Raw genomic sequence first — 18,567 nt, 5'->3', positions numbered from 1 at the left:
AAAGGGAAGATGGGGATTGAAATAAAATTCCTTGCATGTATGATTTTGTCAAAAGGAACCCAACGACTATGTATAACTACAATACTATAATAAAAAAAAATACTTTAAACTTAATTAAATTTATAGTCTTGCCAGGTTCAGTGGCGCACACCTGTAATTCCCAGCTGCTAGGGAGGCTGAGACAGGAGGATCATGGGTTCAAAGCCAGACTCAGCAATGACGAGGCGATAAGCAACTCAGACCCTGTCTCTAAATAAAATAAAAAATAGGGCTGGGGATGTGGCTGAGTGGTTGAGTGTCCGAATTCAATCCCCAGTAACAAAAAAATATATAGAGAGAGAGTTTTAAAACTGATTTACTTTGACCACAGGGGAAGCACATTCAGCTAAAAATTTTGTTTAATTAGAGTTTAACTAGGAAAAGATTATTACCAATCATAATAGTAACAACAGGAGCTGGGGTTGTGGCTCAGTGGTAAAGTTCTCTCCTTGCATGTGTAAGGCACTGGGTTTGATCCTCACCACCACATAAATAAATTAATAAAAGTACTGTGTCCACCTACAACTAAAAAAAAAATTTACAAAAAATAATAGTAACAACAACCATTTATTGCACATTTATGCTCAGGTTCTAAGTTAAGCTCTTCACATAAACAGTATCAGATTTATATTCAGTCTTTCACTCTGTATTTATGTAACTATTGCAATTTTGCTTCAATGTTATTCAAGAGAAAAATAAACTAAATTCAGCGAATTGATAGCCAATTAAATCTAATTAATTAGAGCAAGAATACAAAGTTGATAATTTTTAGAACTCCACTGATTTTCCTTAGTATGGAAGTACACTAACACAGCAGAAAGCCAACTCTTCAATAATAACTCACCAATTCTTTATAAGCAAGGGAGTTGTAGCAACCACACACGGTTGCCTAAAGTCACTACCAACAGCCAACTAGTCTATTCCCAAAAAGTGGGGAAAGAGAGAAAGTTTTCAGCTACATCCATGAGTGGGTTACACACCATCCCATCTTCCCTCACCATAAAACACACACACACACACACACACACACACACACACACACACACAATTGGTGAGTACAGCCAATGTCTCTTTCAAATTGTTCCATCTCACTTTTGTCACCTTTATACAAAACCCCATAAATCTACATGGCCCACCTCTTTTCCAATAATGATGGCAATAAGTATTTACATCACCTACTGAAAATTACCACTTAGTCTTCTCATAGGAAACACAGATTGAATATACTACAAAAATATACTACAACTACACACACACACACACACACACACACACATACTACAACTACACACACACACACACGTTTCAAGAGACTCATGACCTAACATATAGTAAGGCAGACAGAAACACCATAACATAAGACTGGTGATTCCATTTGCTTCCTGATTCTCTTTTAGCTCTTGGGAAATGAAAAACGCTGCCACATTATTCCTCCCTATGCATTTGTTTACCTTGTATCAGTTCCCAAAATCCTAAGAAAACAACAAACTCCCCCCAAACTCTTACAGTATTTTATTTTTCATTATTAATCTTAAAATTGGCAAGGAAAAATCTCCTCATGTATAAGAAATTCTCAAATTAACAGTTGATTTGTCATCAGAAATCACTGTCCTGAAGACAGTGGGTTGACAGTTCAAAAAAAAAAAAAAAATACACTCCAAACATGAAGGAGTTCTAGGTAAGGATAAAGAATAAAGAAATACATCCCAACATGAAAATAAAATAAAAACATAATTTATTTCTAGTACACCTGCTCTATAAATACCAAGAGGAGACTTTCAGGACTTCGGACATTCCAGGCATTCTCCCTATGGCCATTTCTCCTCCTTCTCTCTCTGCTTCCTGACACCACCTCCAGGCCCTTAATCCACAATGTGCTCTCACCTTAGACCCAGAGCAATGAAAACAGCCATCTGTGGACTGAGACTTCTGAAACTGTGAGTCCCAAATAAACTGTTCCTCCTCTAAGCTTTTCTTGTCAGTTATTTTGGTCACAGAGACATGAAAGCTAACCCCCACCCCTAAAAAAAGGAAGTATGTATAAAACAATCATTATATAACTGTGTTAGTGTACTGAATATATAAGATGTACATGCATAGCAATGTACTAAATAAAATTTTGTCAAAATTCCTATCACAGGGGCTGGGGATGTGGCTCAAGCAGTAGCGCGCTCGCCTGGCATGCGTGCGGCCCGGGTTCGATCCTCAGCACCACATACAAACAAAGATGTTGTGTCCGCCAAGAACTAAAAAAAATAAATAAATATTAAAATTCTCTCTCTCTCTCTCTCTCTCTCTCTCTCTCTCTTTAAAAAAAAAAAAATCCTATCACACTGGGACTAAATATTTCAAGTGGTGATAAAATTCTTTAATATAGAAACTACATACTTTATAAAGTTCTATTAGGCAAGCTCTCAATAAAAATAAAAAGGCTGGGCTGGGGATGTGGCTCAAGCGGTAGCGCGCTCGCCTGGCATGCATGTGGCCCGGGTTCAATCCTCAGCACCACCTACAAACAAAAGATGTTGTGTCCGCCAAAAAGTAAAAAAAAAAAAAAAATATTAAAAAAAATATGAAGGCTGTGAATGACTTTAATAGTTTAGTTTCTCTATAACCTCCAAATTTACATTAAGATATAAACACCTGTGGATTCCTCAGCACACAGAAGTATCTGTTCAAAAAGGACATCTCCAGGGCTGGGGATAGCTCAGTTGGTAGAATGCTTGCCTCACATGCACAAGGCCCAAGGCCCTGGGTTCAATCCCTAGCACCAACAACCAAAAAAAAAAAAAAAAAGAAAAAAAGAACATCTACAATTGAGTTTTCATTTCCCATTAATCAATACATTAAATTCCAGCTATTTACCAAACTGACTCATGGAAGGAAAGGCTAAAAAATGCTTTTCTAAATTATATAGTATTCTAACACAGCAAAATAATACACCAATGATATTTACATTGTTGATATGATAATGTGTAAGAATTTTAAGGAACAACAAATTACTTATCAAATACTTATTCTGATAGGACACTATAAAATCGCTTCAGAAGTAATGAAAAACCACCAAACTGAAAGTTTCCAACAATAAACTTATACTGTAAAGCAAACTTAGCATCATGGATAACTAATGGAATTTTTAAAGTTCTATTTATTCATTTAATTTAAAAATTTATGATTTGGAAGGACTTCATAGTTCCCTTCACAGAGAAGGGGACTAAGACTCACTACTAACTTAGACAGTTAGACAAACAGACATCTAATTCTAATTTCAAGCAGACTTCTTGCCAGACTAAGAGTGATGAAGGAGTGTTTCCATATGAGTAAAGCAGAAATGTGGAACTATTGGTAATATATGTAATAGTTACTAGAGGTAGAAATTTCTAACAGACATGAACAATATAAACAATTATTGAAAAATTACTAAATAACAATTAAATATTTAAGAATTTAACAATTTGGAGATAAAAGTTTCTAACATGTAATATCATAATAATACCCTAATTAGCAATCTCCGCTGAAGAACTAAAATAAAGTATTATCATATTATTCCTTCTACCGTTTTGTCTGTTTTCTGATTTGTAAAAAGGGGATATTAAGGGCTAGGGCTGTGGCTGTGGCTCAGGGGTAGCAAACTTGCTGGCATGTGTGAGACAACAGGTTTGATTCTCAGCACCACATATAAATAAACAAAATAAAGGTTTATCAAGAACTAAAATAGGGCTGGGGATGTGGCTCAAGCAGTAGCGCACTCGTCTGGCATGCATGCGGCCTGGGTTCAATCCTCAGCACCACATACAAACAAAGATATTTGTGTCCGCCGAGAACTAAAAAATAAATATTAAAAAAAAATTCTCTCTCTCTCTTTAAAAAAAATCCCTTTGGTTTGAAATAGAAAGTTATTTTTAAAAAAAAGTAAAATAACTTTTTTAAAAGGGCGATATTAAAAGTACTTATTTCATAGGACTGTGGTGAAAATTAAATGAACTTAAAAGCACCCAGCAAATGTTAGGTACTGTTAAGAGATAATCATTTCTCAATTGCATAGGTATTAATTTGTCATAGTAAGACAAAAAAGGAACTATCTTTATTTAAAGGATTATTATGATAATCTTTTCTGGCAACTAGTAAAATCTATCACTAAGTTATATATTTCCTAAAAATTTTAAATGCATAAGATATAATAATATGACTCCTTTCCCTACATAAAAATAACAATCCTAAAACTATAGGGAATTATTAATTAAAATAATCATGTTCTAAGATAATTTTAATTGAATCATTATTTTGTTCAGTATTTCTAAGATTATAATATCCTAAATATCATTAAGAGAATGTTCAAAGACAACTTTCAAATAATTTTAACTTTATACAAATTTTCTCATCTTAATATAAAACATCCTTAAACTAACATCTGTGAAATAACTATGTATTGTATACATTATACTCAGATTACAACAAATCATCACCCAATATCAATAATAAGATAAGCAACTGTATTTATATCCACTTACTGCAATCTCTCTACAAGCCGACATGGATATTCCTGTGCCTTCGATTTGCTTCAACGCATATTCCTTTTCATCTTTTCTGCACATGAACAAAAACAAATTTTTTTATTTTTTCATATATTACTTTCAGACTCAAAATTGTAACTACAAAAACAACAGGAATGCATGTAGTTTCTCGGAGATATGTAGCCACTATGCCGTGCATCACTTTTTTTTTTAGTGCTGGGGATTAAACCCAGGGCCTTGTGCATGTGAGGCAAGCACTCTACCCACTGAGCTATATCCCCAGCTCCTCACTTATTATTTTTGATAATATTTCAACTACAGAAATAAGAAATTAAAAAAGCAATTCATGTCATAATGAAAATACCAGACAGAGCCAAAACACAAAATTCAAAACTGAACAGAATAGGATACTAAACACAGCACTAGTTTTGAAGAGTAAACAAGAATAAATATAAACTCAAACATATTGCAAGATAATTCTACTCCTGTCTTAATTATCTGAAGTCTATGAAAGCATTCTGTTATAAACATTCACTAAAAAAATAACTGATAGACATAAACTCCCAGAGTCATTTAAAGTAATTTCATAGTATAAAAAGCATTCACAGGACAAGGAACCTGTTCTCACCTAGAAAACTGAGTCTCACCTAGAATAAAGGATATTCAAAAGCTCTAAGACCCCAACCAAAAGCCCTTAAGACTTCAAAACATAGCCACCAACATCTCATTTCTCAGGAAACTCTATAAGAAACTCAGTAGTTACCGTTGGTTTTGCAAACAATAGAAAAAGGATTAGGGATCTCGGAATTCCTAGTAGTTAATCAGAGTAACTAGGAATTCAATAATGATGATACAAACCCATAGAACCAACATCAGATGAGCAGCTGGTGAATAAAGTATCTTTGAGACACTAACACCAAAAATACACAAGGACCCCAGCTGAATGCTGGAACTACAGATCATATACAGCATTGTTCTAATAACAGGGGCATAATTCACGCCCTCCAAATTTTGTCTTTGGAGTAGAGCCTCAGCAAGGTATCATCAGGACATAATGGATGCATTAAAATGCCAAAATAATGCCAAATTTGTCCTATATAACTATTCTCCTCATTTCACTGTGTTTACTAGCCGATGCTTTAAAAACATAACATGCTTTAAAAGCATATTTTTGCATGCATTTTAAAGATTATCACAATCGCCTATGTTTTGGGGAAATGATTTCATTGTATAAGAAATTATAAAATAGTCATAGTCAACGTGAAAATCATGGACATTTTTCTTCCAAGATATGCCATTCAGCAAATAAGCAGCATTTTGATAAACAGAAAATACCCCAGATATGTCAAAAGGATGGACTGTAGCCATGACATGTGGCACATGCCTGTAATCCCAGTGACTTGGGAGGCTGAGGCCCTAAGCAATTTAGTGAGACCCTGTCTCAAAATAAAAAAAAAATAAAAATGGCTGGGGATGTGACTCAGTGGTTAAGAGTCCCTGAGTTCAATCTCAGTACCCCAAAAAAAAAAAAAAAAAAAGGATGGTCTGTGATATAATTATTAAAATGATGGCTATGGTCATTAGAAACATGTAAATGTCTACCATACACCACTAAGAAAATGCACAAATTATGTTATATAGAAATATATATACATCTATACATATGTTGGAGATAATACAAAAATTAAAAACAATTGTGTTAAGATATAGGAAATTAAGTCAACCCAAGCACTAAGTAATTCAAAGCCAGCCTCAGCAATTTAGCAAGGCACTAAGCAACTCAGTTAGACCCCATCACTAATAATATACAAAATAGGGCTAGGGATGTGACTCAGTGGTCAAATGTCCCTCCCTGAGTTCAATCCCTGGTGTCACTCCCCCCACACACACACAAAAAAAAAACTAGAATGGAGGAATCAAAATAATTTAATATTCTGGAAATAATCAACTACTAGGATAATCTCTAATATTTTCAAAGTGAGAGTTTGGGCATGTTTTAAAGACCAAAGTCAAAAATCAGGGAAAGCTTAAGTGATCATTTTTTCTCTTTTCTCCATAATGCTTCCTATTTCTTCAGATCACTCAGAAGTCTCAAAAAAGCATAAACAGCAGGTAACCAAATATAATAAAAGCCAAGTACGTGTGTGACAGCACCTATGCCTGAGATACTCTGACACAATGCTTAAAATGTACAGATTATACATTTAACAAGTAAATTAACTACCAGGTATCTCTTATTAAGTTTAATAAGTTCTTAAAACAAAATTATAAAAGCTTTCTGACAAATTTTTCATAAGTGATCATATTTTTCAACAGAAATATTTCAATTCCCTGTTTCCCTAAATGAAGAGCTCCAGAAGCTCATGTAATTGCATAGTTTTATTTTTAATACTGTAAAGAATATTACACAATCTGGATAGGATATCGTTGCTATGGAAACTATACGATTTTTTTGCAGTAAGTCAAAAAGTGCAAAATTAACACATCACATTAATGGCTTTTGAATTTCACATCCAGACTGTCAAAGGAATTTGAAAGCTTGAGCAGGATAGACTGAAGCATAGGCCTCTTATTCTGAATTATATGGATAGGAACAAGGAATGAACCCAGTAATTATTTCACTTAATAAGTTTAAATATAACTTCCATCTGTTAAATCAATACTAAAAAATCTGCAATTTTAAATTCCACAGTTTTTAAATGGAGAATAAAGTAGTACATATATCATTACTATTTCTCTTTTGTATACTGCCATATGGTAAATGGTGATGTGGCACCTCTGAAATTCACCGTGTGAAACAGTAAGGTCCCAGAGGGTATATGGAACTCAAGCAGAAACATCTCCTGAATGAAACATGTGAATACTAATTTGAGGGCAGAGGCTAATACTTTAGTATAAAGACTAAAGATGTGTCCCCTTTACCACATATTCAGAAATATTTCAATAACTAAGGTACATGGGGTAGGGAAGGTTTACTGCTCTTATCCAATGTCAGTGTCCCTTTCCAGGAGTTCTTCCATGTAATAGCAGTATTTCATACCACACAGCTTGGATGTTTCAGGTACGTGTAATATTAAGTATCATAATGTTTTCTTTTATATGACAAGTGTGGAAAAGCAGGCAAACCTGTCCTGCCCTGCTATGACAGTTTGATTTTTAGAGGACACCTTAATTCTTCCCTAACTCTATTTTAAAAGACAAGAAGAGAAACAAAACGAATACAGTTTTAGGAAAATTGCTTTTTACATTTTAATGTTCATTAAATAGCATAACTACAGAAAAGGAATCATAAAAATAATCCAATAAGTTTAATAAGTAAAAGTACAGGATTAAAATTTACATACATGTGTGTATGTATACATATTTGTAGTAAAAACATAGCTATATACTATAGTGAATTTTTTAAATTTAAGGCATGTTTCCTATTTGTCCATAATGTGTATCAATACCATGCAAACTTCACTCTCACTTGTCACAATGAAAAAAGAAAAAAATATTAAGCAGAAACTGTGATTCTATTAAGTTTTCCATCTGAGACACTATGTTCTGGAAAATTCTTGATGCAAACAATTCTAAAGATAATAGAAAAATAAGTACCTATTTGTACAAAGAGTAGAAATTACCATCTTAAGTGAAAACAATCCTAGGCAGAAAACTACGCTCAATGTAGAATTTAAAGGTAATTCAGAGAATTTCTCAAGTACAGAGAACCAAGTTCAGTAGAAAAATCTCCCGAGTGAAATACTGGGAACTAGTTTAATGGAAAACATGACCTTACACTCTTCAGTAAGGTCCAAACTAGATGCCCAGCTCCAAGAGAACTGTAGCAAGATAATACACCATTCAGCAGCCACCATACACAAATATTTTTAGTGGTAGCTCAAACCTCTCTTGTTATAATCATAATTAGATTAACCCAAGGATCTCCAGCTCCTAGCAATACTCTAGGAGGTATCCAGGTCAACACTGAACTATCTCTGGTCTGAAGAACCTATAGCAAACAAAAAAGTCAGAAAAAGAAATTTTAGAAAAAGATGAAGCCACCCAGAACCTCAAAGCTAAGAGGTCCTGGAATAACATATACAAAGCTCTGAAATAAAATAGATGCCAACCAAGAATCCTATATCCAGCAAAATTAAGCTTCAGATTTAAAGATGAAATAAAAACCTTCCATGATAAACAAAAACTAAAAGAATTTACAACTTTTGGGTATAGATTGAGAAGTAAGATAGCTGGGTCAAAAAGTGGTTCCATTCCCAGTTTTCCAAGGAATCTCCATACTGCTTTCCATATTGAATACACCATTTTGCTGTCCCACCACAAATCCTCACCAACACTTATTATTGTTTGTATTCTTTTTAAAAAATATATTTTTTTAGTTGTAGGTGGACACAATATTTTATTTTTATGTGGTGCTGAGGATCAAACCCAGTGCCTCACACATGCTAAGCAAGTGCTCTACCTCTGAGCCACAACCTCAGCCCCTTGTTTGTATTCTTAATAGCTGCTATTCTGGCTGGAGTGAGATGAAATCTTTAGTTTTGATATGAATTTCTCTAATTGCTAGAGATGTTGAACATTTTTTCATATATTTGTTGATTGATTGTATATCATCTTCTGAGAAGTGTCTGTTCAGTTCCTTAGCCCATTTATTGATTGGGTTATTTGTTTTTGGGGGGGGTTAAGATTTTTGAGTTCTTTATATATTCTGGAGATTAGTGCTCTAGCTATGTGCGTGTGTTAAAAATTTGCTCCCATTCTGTAGGCTCTCTATTCACCTCATTGATTTGTTTCTTTTGCTGAGAAGAAGCTTTTCAGTTTGAATCCACTCATTTATTGATTCTTGATTTTAATTCTTGCACTATAGGAGTCTTATTAAGGAAGTTGGGGCCTATTATGACATGATGGAGACTTGGGCCTACTTTTTCTTCTATTAGGCGCAGGGTCTCTGGTATAATTCCTAGGTCCTTGATCCACTTTGAGTTGAGTTTTGTGCATGGTGAGAGACAGGGGTTGAATTTCATTTTGTTGCATATGGATATACAGTTCTCCCAGCACTATCTGTTGAAGGACAAGATTGGTTCAACATATGGAAATTAATAAATGTAATTAATCACATTAATAGATTTTAACAAAGAATCATATGATCATCTCAACAGATACAGAGAAAGCATTTGACAAAATACAGCAGCCCTTCATGTTCAAAACACTAGAAAAACTAGAGATAGTTGGAACATAACTCAACATTGTAAAAGCTAAATCCAAGACCAATGTCATTCTAAATGAAGAAAAATTGAAAGCATTCCCTCTAAAAACAAGAGAAGGATGCCCTCTCTCTCTCTTCTATTCAACATAATCCTTGAAAATCTTACTAGAGCAATTAGACAGAAGGAAGAATTTAAAGGGATAAGAATAGGGAAAGAAGGGGCTGGGGATGTGGCTCAAGCGGTAGCGCGCTTACCTGGCATGCGTGCGGCCTGGGTTCGATCCTCAGCACCACATACAAAACAAAGATGTTGTGTCCGCCGATAACTAAAAAATAAATATTAAAAATTCTCTCTCTCTCTCTCTCCCCCTCTCTCACTCTCTCTTAAAAAAAAAAAAGAATAGGGAAAGAAGAACTCAAAACTATCCCTATTTGCTGATGACATGATTTTATATATATATATTTTTTTTTTTTTTTGATGTTAAACTTGTCTTTTATTGCTCTGGGAAAGGATTCCAACACTCCAGCCTACTGTTAAGGTATTTTAGAAGCAGATTTATTCCAAATACATACATAATTCCTCTCCTCTCAGTTCAATGGTTGAACAGGGATGGGGGAGTAGCTCAGTAAAAAGTAACTGATGCTTTTCCAATAAGATTTTGCTTTGGGTTCATAAAAGTGGACAGAATATGGTAGGTATATGTCCCACCAGAGTTTGGAAATTTTCCTTACCTACCCTAGAATTAAACATACTTATTGTAAATACTTTTACAAAAATTACCATTTTTAAACTATTAAAGTGTATAACCAGTGGCATTACCTACATTCACTTTTTTTGGCAATCATCACCATCTATTCTTCAGAATGTTTTCAGACTTGCAAACTGACACTCTAAACCCATTAAACAATAGCTGATAGCCTCCTTCCCTAACCACCACCATTCTACTCCTAGACTACTTTTGGACTGTTTCGCTTTCACTTAATAAGAAAGACAGTCTACTGCTGACCAGTGGGGTTGCTTCTCTACATGCAAGTTTTCTTGCATATAGTCCATTTGAGTTTATTATTATAGAGAAAGGTGGAGACAAACTGGATGTGAGTCTCCTATCCTAGTCTCAGCAGCCCTGCCATGGATCTGCCCAACTCTTTCGCATCAAAAAGTTGATCTTTCGAGCCATTTCCATGTTGTAGATCCGCCTGAAGGTTTCATAGCTTTCCTGCTGTCGCTTGCGGCAAGGTTTCTCATAGTATCTTCGTTGTTTAATGTCCTCAATGAGCCCATCCAAGCTGAGGATTCTGTTCAGGGTCCTTTATGCACCTTCCACGTTCCCTTCGTGTACCATCACAGTCCCAGCAATGAACTTCAGGTGCTTTGCCATGACCTTGGATTTAAGTCTTCATTCTTTAGGAGGACCCGAGAAAACCGAGGGAAAGCTTCGCCACCGAGACCGTGTCGCCGGGCATGGGGGAACAGTCGGGGCAGAGGTGCACAGCAGGTCCCAGCTACCGCTCACCACCCAGTGGAGGGTTAGGGCAGTGACTGGACAAGGAGTCTGCTGGGCATTGGGGAGGAGGCCGCTGTGCAGACCCGGCCCTCCCCAGGCCCTACCAGATTTCCCCAATGCGGAGGAAGTCCCTCATCTGGCACCCTCACAACACGCCTGACCCCCAGCCTAAGATTTTATATTTAGAACACCAAAATCTCCACCAGAAAGCCTCCAGAACTCATAAATGAATTCAGCAAAGTATCAGGATATAAAATTAACACCCAAAAATCAATTACATCCCTATACATCATGGATTAATCCACTAAAAGAGAAATTAGAAAAACCATCCCCTTCACAATAGCCTCAAAATATAATAAAAACATTTGGGAATCAATGTAACAAAAGAGATGGAAAACCTATACAATGAAAGATAAAGAACACTAAAGAAAGAAACTGAAGAAGACCTTACAAGATGGAAAGATCTCTAATGTTCTTGGATAGGCAGAATTAACATTGTCAAATGGCCTTATTACCAAAAGCGTCATACAGATTTAATACAATTCCTATTAAAATTACAATGGCTTTCTTTATAGAAACAGAAAAAGCAGTCATGACATTCATCTGGAAAAACAAGAAGCCCAAAATAGTCAAAGCAATCCTTAGCAAGAAAAATGAAGCAAGAGGCATCACAATACCAGACCTTAAATTATATTACAGAGCCATAGTAACAAAAACAGAATGGTATTGGCACCAAAACAGATAGTATGCCAATGGTAGAGAACAGAAGAACCCACATAAGACAAACCCACATAAATACAGTTATCTCATACTAGACAAAGGCACCAAAAACATACATTGGAGAAAAGATAGCCTCTTCAATAAACGGTACTGGTAAAACTGGAAATCCATATGTAGCAAAATGAAATTAAACCCCAATCTCTCACCCTGCACAAAATTCAATTCAAAGTGTATCAAAGACTTAGGCACTAGAACAGAGACCCTGTGCCTAATAGAAGAAAAAGCAAGCCCAAATCTCCACCATGTCAGCTTAGGAACTGACTTCCCTAACAAGACTTCTAACTCACAAGAAGTAAAATCAAGAATCAATAAATGGAATGGAATCAAACAAAAAAAAACTTCTTCACAGCCAAGGAAACAATAAAAAATGTTAATACAGAGCCTAAGAATGGGGAAAAAAGAATAGAGTATTAATATATAATACGCACCTCAGAGTATTAATATATAAAGGATATATTAAAAACACCAAAAAAAAAACCACCAAATAATCCAATCAATAAATGGGCAAAGGAACTGAACAGACACTTTGCAATAGAAGAAATACAATCGGCCAACAAATACATGAAAAAATGTTCAACATCTCCAGCATTTGAAAAATGCAAATCAAAACTACACTTAGATTCCATCTCACTCCAGTCAGAATGGCAATAATCAAGAATACAAGTAACAATAGATGTTGGCAAGGATGTGGGGACAAAAGTACACTCATACATTGCTGGTGGGACTGCAAATTGTTGCAATCACTCTGGAAAGCAGTATGGAGATTCCTCAGAAAACATACAATGGAACCTTAAAATCAGCATACTCTAGTGAGGCACCCACATCAGTGTTTACATCAATTTAATTCACAATAGCTAAACTATAAAATCAACCGAGGCACCCTTCAAAAAATAAATGGATAAAGAAAATGTGGTACATATACACAACGGAATATTACTCAGCTATAAAGAAAAATGAATTTATGACACTTGCCAGTAAATGGATGGAGTTGGAGAATATCATGCTAAGTGAAATAAGCCAATCCCAAAAAAAACAAAGGCTGAATGTTCTCCTAATATACAGATGCTAACACACAATATGGGAGTAGGGGAGGTAAGAATAGAAGTTCATTAAATAAAAAGAAGGGGAGGAGGGTGGAAATGGGAAAGAAAGTAGAATGAATCTGATATATGAATATATGACTAGTGTAACTCCACATCATGTACAACCAGATGAATAAGCAGTTATATACCATTTATGTAAGAAGTGTCAAAATGCAGTCTACTGTGATGCAAAACTAATTAGAACAAATAAAACGTATATATTTTATTAAAAAAAAATATGAAGCCCCGTACGTTTACATAGACCTGTAATCCCAGCTGCTCAGCAGGCTGAGGCAGGAGGATCCAAATTCAAAGCCAGCCTCAGCCACTTAGCAAGGCCCCAAGCAACTTAGCAAGACCTCATCTCAAAGTAAAAAAAAAATAAAGAGGGTTGGGGATGTGGTCAGTGGTTAAGCGCCCTGGATTCCATGCCTGGTATCAAAAAAGAAAGAAAAGTCTGCAAAGTAAGAAGATTAAAATCCTTTTTTGTTTCTAATAAAAACAGAAGAGCCTCGTTATTTTATACCAATTAACAAACTACTGAGTTCATTTTATGCGTCCCCAACACTGTGCCAAACTCTAGGGATGAACAAAATTAGAGAGTGACTACCTCAATATAAGGGAGTTCATAATTCAACTGGAAGGAAATTCTGGGTGAATAAGAAATACAAACAAGTAACTCTGATATGCTTTCTACCCACAAGAGAGGTGCAAGCAGGAACAGAGATTATGTAACCAATAATTCCTTTTGAGCTTTAAGGAAAGTAACTCCATAAATCATGCCTTTAAGGGAGGTATTCCCCAGGCAGAAAAGAGATGAGGATGTCAGAAAATTCCAGGTAGATACCCATGGTATAAGGAAAAAAAGCAACATATTCAGTAAGGTATTCAGTAAGACCGGAGGTTAGAAAAGTAAAGAAAGGAAAGGAACCATGGGAGCTCTACAAAGAAGTTTGAACTTATGTAAACAGTGTGGAGCCAAAAGTTTTTAGAAAGACAAGATACAATCACAAATTCTTTCTCAGAAAAAAATAACTGGTAATAATTACAGAGAAAAACTTGTGGTAAAGTAAATATTTGATAGGTTGAATCAAACATCCAGATAAATGAAGATGAAAGATTAATTTAGAATAGCAGCAGAGGAGAATAAATAATGGATTAAAAAGATACTTCTGATACAACCAGAGATATGAAAAATTGTGCTCTATATGTATAACATAATTATAATGCATTCTGCTGTCATATATAAAAAAATTAATAAAATAAAAAATTAAAAAGTCACTTTTGAAGCTGGGCATGGTGGTACATTCCTATAATCCCAGCAACTCATGAGTCTGAGGCAGAAGGATCACAAATTTCTCAGCAAGACCCTCAGCAATTTAATAAGACCCTGTCTCAAAATAAAAAATTTTAAAAGACTGGGGATTTAACTCAGTGGTAAAGCAACCCTAGGTTCATTACCCAGGATTCCCTCCTCCCAAAAAGAACATTTCTGAGTCTTCTGTATGTGATGGTGAGGATGGTTCTGAAGATGGGTGAAGTTTCCCCTTTGTCTAAAGGTGAATGACAACCTTAACCAGAGAAATGATAACATTTTTATACAGCCATCTCTTAAAAATTTTTATTTTGGGTAGTGGGGATTGAACCTAGGGGCACTTTTACCACTGAGTTACATCACCAGTCCTTTTTACTCTATTTTGAGGCCAAATCTCACTTAATTGACCAGGCTGGCCTCAAATCTGTGCCGGCAGTCTATCTGGGCACAAAATAACCGAGCCGCCACAAAGCCTTGTAGGTTCAAACAGCAACTCTTTATTCCTGAACTCTCACTGGCACTCTACACACACTTCCCGGGAATACACTCCCTCTACTGGGCTGCGCGAGCCAATTTTCCTGAACCTTCGAGAACTCAACTCCAAAGTAGTGGGTGCCCGAGGCAGCAGGATCCATCCTAATCCTGGAGCCGCCCTATTCCCAGCAGGATCCGCCCTAATCCCAGAGCCGCCCTATTCCTGGAGCAGGGTCACCTTTCAACCATTCCCTCTAGCAAAATGCCAGGCGTCATTGCAACTAAACTGTGGCTCTCAACAAATCTGCAATCCTCCTGCCTCAGCCTCCCAAGACACTGGGATTATAGGTGTGTGCCACTGTATACAACCATATATTAAATGGAGAGCTATAATTCATTTTAAAGAAAAACAATTCACTGAATTCAATTCACATACCAATGTATCTCATCAGTGGTATAATAACACTTCACTCTTATCAGGATATGTTGATATTTCCCGAACTTCTTACTTTTCATTCAAAAACTATTTGAACCATCAATGTACTTCTAAAATCTCAAATTCAACATTGCATTGGTAACTACATTACAAATTATCAATAATTTTGAATTTTAATTCTAAAAATGTCAAATTCTTAATTCTCAGGAATTAGTGAAATTAAAATAAACTTATCTGCAGTAATCCTTAAGATCCAGGCATCCCAAGTGTTAAACTTAAAACAAATAAGTGATTTATTTTAACAGAATGTAAATCATTAGCAAATATTTAGTATAACCAAATTTTTGTATAAAATATCTAACTTGGAGAATTCGTGAATCTCAAGTCAAACCTACTTGCTATAGATAAGAGATGCAAGACATTTTTTTCAGACACATTTTTTTCAGCACACACTGTGTGCCAAGCACTGGTACTGGACTCTGAGAACAGGAGAAAGAAGGAGCTGATTCCCTTGTGAATCTTTATAGAGACAAAAGCAAGGGATACTCTAATAGGTGCTATATATATGCAAAGTGCATGAGATTAAAATATGGAAAGAAGGGCTTAGTTTGGTAGAACACCAGAAAGAAAGGGCTATCCGGTAAATAATTTTCAAAGGACACATCCAAGTGGACCTTAAGAGATGAGCAGAATTTCTTACAGAAGAGGGGACAGGGCAGAAATGTACAAAGTTTTAAGATTAAAATCCATGCTATATTCAAGAAAAAGGCAGAAGACAGGTACAGTTAGAACACAAAGCTAGAAAAAAGAACAAAGAATATAAAATAAGCATAGTTTTGTGTGGTAAACCTGAAGTTGGCATTTTACCCCTATAACAGGAAGCCATCAGAGGTTTCTCAACAAGAGAGACATATGATTAAACAGATACTCTTGATAAGCAGTAGTATTCCGGATGAATCAGAGGTTTTAAAGCTACATATAAGGAATCACTGTAATGGTTTGGGGAGGGTTGATGAGGGCCAAAATTAAAGAAAAATGTAGTAGGAGTGAAGGGAATGAATCCAAGGCACATTCCAGAAATGGAATAATCTACTGCAAATATATTTGGTTACATTGTAAGCATTTGAAAAATATTTGACAAATCAACGTTAATATACATGTATACATATATGGTTCTATGGCAGACAGTCAGCTAAACACCTTAAGATGACTAAGGTTTCCAGAGTATTGTCTCAGTGAAATTAAGGTCACCAAACAAAATTTGATATACATACATGTGTGTGCGCATGCGCGCAGGAAGGAAAGGGGGGAGAGGGAAAGAGAGAGGAAAAAGGAAGGAGGGAGGAAGGGGGATGAGGTGGGAGAGGGAGAGGGAGAGGGGAGAGGGGAGAGGGGAGAGGGGAGAGGGGAGAGGGGGGAGAGAGAGAGAGAGAGAGAGAGAGATTATGAGCCAGTTTGCAGACAGTTTCTCAAAACTCTAGCCAGGGCAATCAGGCAAGAGAAGGAATTAGGAGCATATGAATTGGAAAAGAAGAAGTCACACTATCGTTGTTTGCTGATGACATGATCCTACAAACAGAAGACCCAAAAAATCCCATTAGAAGACTTCTAGAAATGACAAATGAATTTAGCAAAGTAGCAGAATACAAGATCAATACTCATTAATCAACAGTTTTCTATAGTCCAACAGTGATTCAGATGAGAAAAAATCAGGAAAACCACCACTTTCACAATAGCCTAAAAAAAAAAAAAAAAATACCTGGGAATTAATCTTACCACGGAGGAGAAAACAGAACACTGAAGGAAGAAATTGAAGAGGATCTCAGAAGATACAAATACCTCCCATGTTCTTGGTTAGGCAGAATTAATATAGTCAAAATGGGCATATTACCAAAAGTAATATGCATATCCAATGCAGTCCTAATCAAAATACTTACAACATTCTTCACAGACCTAAAAGAAACAGTCCTAAAATTCATTTGGAAGAAGAGACCCAAAATAGCCAAAGCAATTCCAAACAAGAAAAGTGATGCAGGAGGGATCACAATACCCAATCTCAAATTATATTACAGAGCTACAATAGCAAAAACAGAATGGTATTAGCATCAAAAGAGACATGAAAACCAATGGAATAAAATAGAAGACACAGAGACAAACGCAATTTTATGCAGCCATCTGATCCTTGACAGAGGCGCCAAAAAAATATATGTTGAAGAAAAGACAACCTACTTAACAAATGCTGCTGGGAAAACTTGTTATCCATATATACAGAAGAATGAATTAATATCACTATTTTTCACATACCATAAAAAGTCAAATAAAAATGGACTAAAAATTAAGACAAGAGGGCTGGGGTTGTGGCTCAGAGCTAGAGCGCTTACCTACATGCATGAGGCACTGGGTTCGATCCCTAGCACCACATAAGAATAAAATAAAATAAAGTGTTCACCTATAACTAAATATTTTTTTTAAAATAAGGCAAGAAAACTTAAAACTACTAGAAGAAAACATAAGGTATAGGTGCAGGCACCAACTTCCTCAAAAAGACCCCCAAAGCTGAAGAAATAAAACCAAGAATCAGTAAGTGGGATGCCATCAAATTAAAAAGCTTCTACATAGCAACAGAAATGATTAAGAGAGTGAAGAGGGAGTCTATGAAATGGGAGAAAATCTTTGCCAGCTACTCCTCAGACAGGAGACTATTATGCAGAATATAGGGCTACGGATATAGCTCAATTGATAGACTGCTTGTCTCACATGCACAAGGCCCTGAGTTCATTGCCCAGCACCACCAAAAAAATCCAGAATATATGAAGAATATATATAAAGAACCCAAATATATACAAATATATGAAGAACCTAAATATCAAAAAAAAAAAACATTGCTCAATCAATTTAAGTGGGCAAAAGAACTAAACAAATTTCTTACAGATGACTAACAAATGTGAAAAAAATGTTCAACATCTCTTGCAATTAGGGAAATGCAAATCAAAATTACACTAAGATTTCCTCTCGCTCCAGTCAGAATGGCAATTATCAAGAACATAAATTGGGCTGGGATTGTGGCTTAGCAGTAGAGCGCTTGCCTCGCACAAGCGGGACCCGGGTTCAATCCTCAGCACCACAAAAAAATAAAGGTACTGTGTTGTATCCATCTACACCTAAAAAATAAATATTTTTAAAAAAGAACATAAATAATATAAATGCTGGCAAGGA

The 18,567-nt window shown here is 35.7% G+C and overlaps 2 protein-coding genes and 1 pseudogene across 6 annotated transcripts in view; 1 reads left to right on the top strand and 2 right to left on the bottom strand.

Annotated features, from left to right (window-relative positions):
* The window catches only part of Amd1 (adenosylmethionine decarboxylase 1), a 530,556-nt gene that overhangs the window by 398,984 nt on the left and 113,005 nt on the right, over positions 1-18,567 (top strand). The gene's annotated exons all lie outside the window — the stretch shown is intronic.
* The window catches only part of Cdk19 (cyclin dependent kinase 19), a 159,031-nt gene that overhangs the window by 95,986 nt on the left and 44,478 nt on the right, over positions 1-18,567 (bottom strand). For 4 of the 5 annotated variants that reach the window (XM_076858353.2, XM_076858356.2, XM_076858355.2 and 1 more), the window contains exon 2: positions 4,551-4,626. The exons of the other annotated variant lie outside the window; for it this stretch is intronic. In XM_076858353.2, coding sequence (XP_076714468.1) covers positions 4,551-4,626 — 76 coding nt within the window. The remainder of the gene's footprint in view (positions 1-4,550; positions 4,627-18,567) is intronic. 5 annotated transcript variants of the gene reach the window in all.
* Positions 10,875-11,138, bottom strand: LOC143402399 (small ribosomal subunit protein bS21m pseudogene; annotated as a pseudogene).

This window comes from Callospermophilus lateralis, chromosome 6 (assembly GCF_048772815.1).
Source record: "Callospermophilus lateralis isolate mCalLat2 chromosome 6, mCalLat2.hap1, whole genome shotgun sequence".
Classification (NCBI taxonomy): domain Eukaryota; kingdom Metazoa; phylum Chordata; class Mammalia; order Rodentia; family Sciuridae; genus Callospermophilus; species Callospermophilus lateralis.
This window is presented reverse-complemented; position numbering and strand designations above follow the sequence as displayed.